Below are 9,523 nucleotides of genomic sequence, written 5' to 3'. Positions count from 1 at the left end.
AGACATCCCAAGTCTCTTCCACCCCTGCACCTTGCAGGGCTTCAGCCTCCGTCCCCCCAGTCCGCATGGCCTGCCCCACCCAGACGCAGCTGGGCAGGGGAGAGGTCCAGACTCCACTCACTGACACCAGACTCCAAAGAGGGAGTTCTTTGGGAATCCTCTGCTTTTAACCCCTGTGTGTTCTCAGAGGCGTGTCCAGATCCTCAGTGGCCACACCACATGCCAATTTCAAATTGACCACTGATTGGTCTGAGTTAGACTTTTCCAGAAACACACTTCTGGGCCAAACCAGGACAGGACATGAGAATGGGGGCATTGCTGGGAAGGGAGCAGGGGACAGGTGACATCACAGTGATGGGGGCATGGGATGGGAGATGAGGACACACTGATGAGGTCATGGGGACAGCAGATAGGGACACTGTAGGGATGGTGACATTGCGGGGATGGGGATGGGGTTAGGGGGAGCCAGAGGGATGGGGGCATCGGGAAAAAGACAAGGGGATAGGAGATGGGGACATTGGACATTGCCGGAATGAGGGACACGCTGATGAGGTCACGGGGTGGGAGATGGGGACACTGTAGGGAGGGTGACAATTCGGGAAGGGGGATATGGTGGAGATGGGGACACGGGGATAGGGAGAGTTAGGGTGGGGACATGGAGGGGAGGGGGACAGAGGGATATATGGGGCGTGAGGATGGGGACACCGAGTGGAGGGGGACAGAGGGATATGGGGCGTGAGGACAGGGACACCGCGGGGATGCGGGCCAGGGTTACCGAGGCCCGGAGGGGCCTGGCACGCCGGGGCCTCTCCCTCGGCCGTCCCAGGGCAGGCCAGACAAGCCGCCCGCCGGACCCCGGCAAGGACCCCCGTTCCCCGCGGCTGCCCCCGCTCCGGAAAGATCCCGCCCCGCCCGCGGGGTCCCGCTGGGCCGCACCCGCCATGCCCCGCNCTGAGGGGCCGCGGCTGCCAGTGCCGAGCCCGCCGAGCCGCCGGCAACCCGCTGGGGACAGAGGCGGCGGAGAGCGCCGGCCCCGCGGGCAGCGCCCGCCGCAGCACCGTGAGTCGGGGTCGGGAAGCGGCTGAGGGGCGGCAGGCGGGGGTGAGCAGCCGTACCGGGGAAGTCGGGGTCGCCTCTCACCGGCGAGGTGCGGGGGCTGCGCTCTTGTCAGTCCCGGGGGGCTCGCACCGGGTCTCCGGTCACCGGTGGGGGTTGGCCGGGGGTCCGCCCGCTGTCACCGCGGGGCTCGGACCGGGGTCAGCGCCGTCCCCCGGGGGGATTCGGTCCAGGCTCTGCTGTCCCCGGGGTTACTCAACCCGGCGGCTGAGCCTTGTCACCGGGGCAGACTCGGGCCAGGCTCTGCCGTCCCCGGGGGCTTGGCCCGGGGTCTGAGCCGCTGTCAGTGCCCGTCCAGCCCGGGGTCTCCCGGCACCGCCGGGGATCCGGTGCAGGGTCTCCGCTCTGTCCCCGGAGGGTTCGGTCTGTGTGCCTCTCCTCTGAAAAACCCCGTGCCCGACGAGTGTACCCGAGCACAAATACAGGGCGCATATTTCCCAGCTTATCCTTCTGTGTGTGGATCTATTGGCAGCTGCTCCCGAGGCACAGGGGCGGCGGGGAAAGCCCAGATGAGGGGCTGTGCCCCTCGCCCCCCTTGGGCAGCACCCCCACAGCAGCGGGGGGCTGCGCTCAGCCAGCCGCAGGACCCGACCCTTTGGAGATCCTCATGGTCATTATGGAATTACTCTGGAATTACTCTGGAATTCCAGCCATCCTGATGCGTCTGCCAGGTGGAGGTGACAGCAGTGGTAGTCAGGCAGGTAGCGATTGCACGGCAAAAATCATTAAGCTTTTTTTTTTTTTTAGCTGAAAAATAGGAAGAAAGCCTCTTGGCTGATCTCTTGAAGGATTAAAAAAAATGCTAGAATTGACCATACCTGAAATAAAGAGGGAAAACCAGCATTATCTGTTTTCCCTTTATGTAGCCTTGATGATCTGGCCCAGTTTATTCCTGTTTCTAAGAAAAAATTGCTTCCAGGCAAAGCTCTTTTATCTTCAGTTTTGCTCTGCAGCTGGTTTATTGGTTGTTGGGGTGAGCAGAGTGATTTATTTATATTGGAATTGTGTTTCTAACACTCACATTGCTGTTAGTTTCATGAATGAATAAGTGACAGATTACAAAGCAGGCACACTTCTTTAAAAAAATTACAGAAATATGGCCAGATTTCATTATTAAACCTCGTGGAAGCTGTGTAGAGACATGTTTTCCATGGGTGTATCCTACATATTTCAGTAAATCATGATTTCTGGCGAGGATAATGTGTTCTGGGGAAATGATTCGGAGCTGAACTGCTTATCAGATGAGTGGGAAGACCAAGCTATTCCTGCTGCAAGCCGCTGCCTGGGATGGAGACAAATGCCTGTCAAATGTGTTTATTTTTCTTAATCACTTTAATTTTCAGAGTCTCTGGTAGAAACTGCACCTAAAATGTTTTGCAGTATAAAAGCCGTTTTACATTAAATTTCCTTGTCTGGAGGAGCTGCCTGCTGGGATAACTCTTTGAACAGCACAGGAAAACTGGGGGGAGGTTTTTCAGGGGAGGTTTTTCAGGGGTGATCACTTCTCCAAGGGGCTGCAGGCGCTGTGGCTTTGTCGGAAGCGACAGGGCACCAAATGCAAAGTTAGACTTTAAATCCGGTCGGGAGCTCGGGCTGCTGCTGCCTCGATTATTAGTGTGAGTGGCTGCGAGCCGGGAATCGCTGCTGCCCTCGGTTTCTGGGTGGAGCACGGAGTGTTGGTCATGGACCGTAAAGCTTTCACTGATTTAGTGCTGGAGAGGCTGCTGCGGTTTGCCGAGCATCTCTCCTGCCACACATGAGCAGAGCTTCATTAAGGCAGGAGATGCGAGCAGCCCTCACCTCTGGCACCTGCTGCCGGCTCAGTTCCACCTCCTGGGAGTGAATAAAATATCCCCCGGGTTGGGGTTAGCTGGGCATGGTCCCCCCTCCTCCTGCAGTTCTGGGGATAAATCAAAGGTATTTCCAAGGAAAAAATATTTAGGTGCAAATGGTACCTTATAAAGTCTTTTTCTTTTGTGTGTATGTGTGATAATTGCTTTAATTTGCTGTAAAGGCCTCTGGAGTCAAGCTTAGGTATTTTTAGATGGTATCATAAATCAAAGTAAAGCCAAAACTGAGGAAAAATAATTTAAGACAGAGGAATTGAGATTTATTGTTATCCTTAGTAGGTTGGGAAGGTCAGGTTTTAAAATGTGTTCCTGTGGCCAAAATCTAATTGGGTGAAATTAATGAAAGCAGCTTGTGACCAGAGAGATTTTGTTTTAAAATAACTTTCATGTAAGTTATGAAAGAAAAAGTACTCCAGTTTATTGCTTGCTCTTCTCTCTCAAGATTTTATCAGCTCTACAAAATCAACTTCTATAACAATTCCAAAATGGATTCATTGTTCTTTGTGAGCCTTCTTTTGTTGTTTAATTAGAGGAACAATATGGCAATGCTTTGTGTACTTGGAAAACTTTCCAAGTACTTCCTGCACTAGGAGGCTTGTGCAGCATGGAAGCACCAGAGAGGTGGTGGGACCTTCATCCTGGGAGCTTTTCAGGACATGGCCAGGCCATGCCATGGCTCCCCTGAGCCCACGCTGGCAGCAATCCCACTCCAAGTGGGAGGTTGGGATGGAGACCCCCCACCATCTGCTCCTTCTTTATACAGAAAGGGAAGCAGCTTGATGAAGAGGACTCTTGGGCTAGAGGCAAGGATCCAGCAGCTCAGGACAGAAGTATCTGGTTAAAGCAGTTCAGTGTTCAAGTATTTATTGAATAAATGAAAAAAAAAAAAGGCTGTCTACATGTATGGTATTGGCGTTATTGATTGGACATATGGTGAGGCTGTCGCTGTCTTATCACAGCTGTGGGTTGCAGCCATCCCTGGCTAGGAGGGAATATTGTTATCCCTCCAAACAGCAACTGGATATTGTTTTTAGTGTGAGCTTGAAGTCTCAGGGTAGAGGCATCAGCTCCTGAAAGAAAAAGCACTTTGTCTGCAGACAAGAGAGAGGAACCTCTGAAGGAGGGAGCACAAAACCCACAGCAAAAGCCACCCAGCTCTGTGCCTGTCCTCAGGGACTGTAGCTGTGGCAGTGTTGGGTAACCTTGGACTAGCAGCCGGGTCCTCTGGCCTGAAGTGAACTCTGCTTATCCCCCCATGTGTCTTTATCTTTGCTGTTTCTTTAGGGGAAAGGGTTTCCAGCATAAGGGTTTTGTCAAATCTGCCATCATCGGAGGTGCCTGAGGTGTCCCCGTGCAGGACGAGGCTTTTGCAGGCAAGGCACTCATTATTTCTCCCAAAAAGAGCTCAGACCTGATGTGTGTGAGCTGCACAGTGCTGGACTCCTCCATTTAACCTTCCCCTTTAGGAAGAAGTACACTCTGTGTTCCCTCTCTTTTGTCCTTGCCCTCCTGTCCTGCTCTTCCAGCAGCGCTCCGGCCGTTAATGGCATTTCCCTTGGATGCTGCTGTGAAAGGAAGAGCTGCTTTAGATGGATGGCCCCAAGTGGTAATAGAGCACTGAATGCCTTCCCTGCCCTTTATGCCTTTTTCTTCCTGACACTTTAATTATTTTTGCTCCCCATTTTATTGGTGGGGCCGTGAATCACTGATCCAGAAGGGTGTGAAGGTGCCATCCCTCGCTGTAATGCCAAACACTGGGATTTGGGATTTAGGATTTGGGAGGCAGCTCTCCCACGGCACACAGTTTATAACACATGGTCAGGTTCAAACCTGGCTTTAGTAGGATGACATCCCTTTTTTCTTCGTTTGTTCCCTGCTCTTTTCACAGCTCTAGTGTTCTGTCTGATTAGCAATTCCTGCTCTGACGTGGCAGAATCAAACCCCAGGGAAGCAGCTCTGGCTAATGGTGCGTGGCTTTGCAGCATCACGTGCTGCTTCCCCAGCTTCTCTTTCAGGGTTCAGGTACCACTAATGATTCACGACAGGAGAAAGGTACAAAGGGGAAGGTGGCTATACAGCTCAATACAACAGCAGCCCAGAAATTCCATAAAACCTGAGCTTCGTTCAGTTGGAAGGCTAAAATTAGGAGATAACAGGCACTTCTGGGCTTTGTATGTTTTGTAGTTTTTAATTAAAAGCCCAAAATCTGCATGTTCTTATTCCTTATATGGGCTGGATGAGCAGAATGAGATAATTGAAGGTTTCAAAAGCAATTACAAACTGTCATATCCTAATTTTTAAATACTTGACTTTGCAACCTCAGTGATATCTCTCTGTCCAATTAAAAATCCCATATATAGACAATTAATGTATTTTACACAGGATGAATCTAAAAACTTTTTGTCTTCAGTGACTTCAGGCTGTCACCAGGGTAAATGAGATTCCTTTTTTTCCCTCTTTTTTTTTGAATTGTGGAGAAAATTCAGTGCTTCATTCATCCTTTTTTTCCCTCTTTTTTTTTGAATTGTGGAGAAAATTCAGTGCTTCATTCTAGGTATTTCTGGATGAAAAATATCAAGGTTCCAAAAGAAATCGATGAATCAATCCTGGTCTAAATAAAGATGTTTTGAGTCTCATATGCACATGTTTCTTTTCTCCTGTCTTCATTGTGTCTTGCCATGCTTTCACTGAAAAGCAATTTGCAAAACCCTGAGAGAAGAAAAATAAATCTTTAGTTTAATCTTTGATTTGTAATTGCTGAAATATGGACCCTTTCCTGTGATTCCTCTTGGCACCAGTGAGGTGATATTCATCTGCATTGCTCTGATGCCATTTTTCTTCCCAGCATATTCCCAATAGTGAACCTATCTTACCTTCCTTCTACATTTCTTCATCTCCTCCCTTCCCCTGCCTTTTCCTTTCCCCCACAGCTCTCAGGTCTGTGGGTTTTAAATAAGGAATGCAATGTGAAAAATTCCTGGGTGAAAGTTCCATCTGGGATGCATTTGGCCCACAGATTGCATGTGAGCCTTTTGGCAAGGCTGCCTTGTTCTCTTACTGAAAGCAGAGGCTCCAACCCAGCCTGCGCAGCCCCGGGGGACTGCAGAGAGGTTGTGTCATGCTGGCTAATCCTGATGATGAGAATGGATTGAATGGAGAGAGGAAGTGGATGCCCTTTTCTTTTCCTGCTTAGTATTTACCATGTCAATTAGTTGTAAAAAAAAAAGTCCAAAACCCCAAAACAACACAGAAAAACCCACAGCTAAAAAAAAAAAAAAGCTCCAGAGGAGCTGTGCATGGTTTTGGTGCAAAAGCATCACAGAATCATAGAATATCCTGATTTTTTTATGATAAGTGGTGGGAAATATTTCTACATCCTGCCATGCCTCAGGGGGTATAGCATCCATACCATATTGCTATCTATGTATCTTGAAAAAATCCTGCTCCACTTTCAACTGAGTAATCAAAAGAGGATTTTTTTCATCTTTTTTTCAAAGTGCAGCAGTCAAAAGGAAACCTCTTATCTGTCTGAGAATTCAATATAACTTTGGAAACAAAAGAAAATGAAATCAGCAACCGTAGGTCTCAAAGCAACACTGATTTTAATAATGTAAACTTCCTTCTCTAATGAGTAATAAGCAGTTCCATCTTTCACAGCCTTTTAAAATTGCTTTTAGTAAGGGGCTGGATTGTTTTAATCCTTTTCAGTATGTAAAGCCCCAGATATTTCAATCCCTTAGGGCCTCAGTATTTCCTAGCTCCCTTCCTTTGAAAAGGCAGAGGAAAACAGCTTTCAGAAACTGACAGAATCTGTGACTGATAAAATTTAGGGTTTTTTGGTTTTTTTTTTTTATCCCAAAAGTGACCCAAAAGTGTCAGTTAAGAAAAAGATCTCTGGCATCCCATCCTGTGGATTAGTAGCAAACAGGCATATCATCTAGGTACAGTAGCTCTTTGTACTCTGACCTACTTGTTTCTGTTCTGGTTTGTTCCTTCTTGAAAGGTTATTTGGAAGAGATGCAGAATTTGCTCCATGAACAGCTAAAGCAGTATCATCTGCCCCAGGAAGGGTTTCCTTCTGAAATGGGCCCTGCCACAATGGGGTTGCCAACGCCTAAAACGTTCTGCTCTGCTGCATAATCAGAATGAAAACTCAACAAATATGTTAAGGTAGTTTTTTTTTTCTGGAGGATGCTTTTCCCAAGGAAGGGTTTAGAGAGATTTTTCTGGGATCAGGCTGGTATTTGTGGGGTGAGCTACTGAATTCACCTCAATCACATGATTTTTTCGTGGTCAGCAATGAATTGTCACTGTTGTCCTGTATCCACCAGCACTGCTGTTGCATTGTGTGTGTGCATAGCAGTTAACTGAGCCGTGTTTTCTTTTTCCTTAGATATTTCCAGAAAGTGCCTCGAGGAAGCTTCCTTATGTAGAAAAACCCCACAAGAAACACAGCGTGTGCTTCCTGGCAACTCGTGAAGCAAAGCTGTCACAATGGCAGAAAACAAGGACAGCAGTGCGAAAAGCGCAGATGTGAGGCCCAAAAGCAGCCGGAGCAGGAGCGCAGACAGAAAGGATGGCTATGTCTGGAGTGGGAAGAAGCTCTCCTGGTCCAAGAAAAGTGAGCATTGTCCTGATGCTGAAACAGCAAGCGCTGCAGGAAGGTCGGGGAGTAATTTAAAGAGCCAAGAGAGGAAGTACAGCTGCTCGTCCATCGAGCTGGATCTGGACCGGTCCTGTGGCCACAGGTTTTTAGGGCGGTCTCTCAAACAGAAGCTGCAGGATGCTGTGGGTCAGTGCTTTCCCATCAAGAACTGCAGCAGCCGGCACGCCTCCGGACTGCCATCCAAAAGGAAGATCCATATCAGTGAGCTGATGCTGGATAAGTGTCCTTTCCCTCCACGCTCAGAGCTGGCTTTCAGGTGGCACTTGATCAAAAGGCACACGGCCCCTATAAGTCCAAAGGCAGAAGAATGGATAATTGCTGATTTATCCCAGCACGAGGAAAGGGAGGATCAGCTGCGAGACGAGGAGATTGCCAATGGGGGGATGGACTCTCCCTCCCAGTCCTGTGACTTCACTGACAGCAGTTCCTCTCGGGGTGACCCGAGGCCTGAGCTGGTGACAGGTAAGGTGGCGAGGAGCAGTAGAGATGAGAGCGACATGGACTCCGACGATGAAGTCATAACTCTGTGCACAAGTTCTCGGAAACGAAACAAGCCCAAGTGGGAAACAGATGACGAGCTGCTACGGATGGAAACGCCCCCGAAATACCACACCCAGATTGATTATGTCCACTGCCTAGTGCCAGACCTCCTCCAGATCAATAACAATCCCTGCTACTGGGGAGTCATGGATAAATACGCAGCTGAGGCGCTGCTGGAAGGGAAGCCAGAGGGAACGTTTCTGTTGAGAGACTCTGCCCAGGAGGACTATTTGTTTTCCGTGAGCTTCCGGCGCTACAGTCGCTCCCTCCACGCTCGGATAGAGCAGTGGAATCACAACTTCAGCTTTGATGCCCATGATCCCTGTGTCTTCCATTCCCCTGACATCACGGGACTCCTAGAACACTACAAAGATCCAAGTTCCTGTATGTTCTTTGAACCACTTTTATCCACTCCCCTGAACAGGACCTTTCCCTTCTCTCTCCAGCATATATGTAGAACGGTCATTTGCAACTGTACAACTTATGATGGTATTGATGCACTTCCCATTCCTCCCTCGGTGAAGCTGTATCTGAAGGAATATCATTATAAGTCAAAAGTTAGAGTGCTCAGGATTGATGTACCAGAGCAGCAAAGCTAGAAAATATTTTTGTGAAAGAAATTTTCTCCGAACAGACAATAGTACGTTCAATCTCTTTTCCTTCTAGGTTTTTTTTTTAATAGCGACTTGATTACTTTTTCTTTTTCTGCATATTATTTACCACCCAACTAGTCTCTGTTTAAATGTACTTTTGAGTCTTCACAGCTCTCTTTTTTAGAAATTATATTCATTGTGGGCTTTTGGTACCGTCCCTAGGCTAGAGTTTTACAGAATTCCAGGTAGACTTTCTGGTATTTCTATAGATGGATAGTCATTAGATCTAAAACCCCCTGAAAATCAGTTTTGAACTTGATCTGTCTTTTCTATTGTAGTTGACACGTGTTGCTGACATGATTGAAATAATGCACTGTTAACTAAAGATTGACTCATCTGTATTTTCTGCATTTCTTTTAAAATGAGTGCTCTAGCCTCTGTGTGTGTGTCTGTCCATCCCTATCCACTGCAGTAAATTCGTCAGTCTATTTCTAACATTACTATTCCAAGCAAAATGAAGTTTGAAAGAGGATATGATCTTTCTATAAATATATCAGGGGACTAAATACCAGGGAGAGGAAAAACAATTCAAGTTAAGGACAACACTGAGTGCAGGAACAAACATGTATAAACTGGTCCTGAAAAGGTTTTGGTTGGAGAGGAGGAAGACTCATCGTCGTCAGAGCAGCAGGGTTCTGGAAGAGCTTTTCATTTTGTGTAATAGCTGTAAAAAGCAAACTGCTCATAAACTGGGATTT

General features: G+C 47.9%; 1 protein-coding gene across 3 annotated transcripts; it reads left to right on the top strand.

Annotated features, from left to right (window-relative positions):
* Positions 1 to 951: 951 nt before the first annotated feature.
* On the top strand, positions 952 to 9,200 carry SOCS4 (suppressor of cytokine signaling 4). Of its 3 annotated transcripts, XM_039712899.1 has the most exons (3): positions 952 to 1,059; positions 6,970 to 7,136; positions 7,360 to 9,200. In XM_039712899.1, the coding sequence occupies exon 3, from the start codon at positions 7,461 to 7,463 to the stop codon at positions 8,769 to 8,771; it is 1,311 nt and encodes a 436-aa protein (XP_039568833.1). In that variant the 5' UTR covers positions 952 to 1,059; positions 6,970 to 7,136; positions 7,360 to 7,460; the 3' UTR covers positions 8,772 to 9,200. The 3 variants fall into 3 exon arrangements, with proteins under 3 accessions (XP_039568833.1, XP_039568832.1, XP_039568834.1); XM_039712898.1 differs by lacking the exon at positions 6,970 to 7,136; XM_039712900.1 differs by lacking the exon at positions 6,970 to 7,136 and having other exon boundaries at positions 972 to 1,101.
* Positions 9,201 to 9,523: the final 323 nt, after the last annotated feature.

This window comes from Passer montanus, unplaced genomic scaffold (genome assembly GCF_014805655.1).
Source record: "Passer montanus isolate IOZ18808 unplaced genomic scaffold, ASM1480565v1 scaffold27, whole genome shotgun sequence".
Classification (NCBI taxonomy): Eukaryota; Metazoa; Chordata; class Aves; order Passeriformes; family Passeridae; genus Passer; species Passer montanus.
Note: the sequence above shows the minus strand (reverse complement) of the source record. Positions and strands in the feature narration are given on the sequence as shown.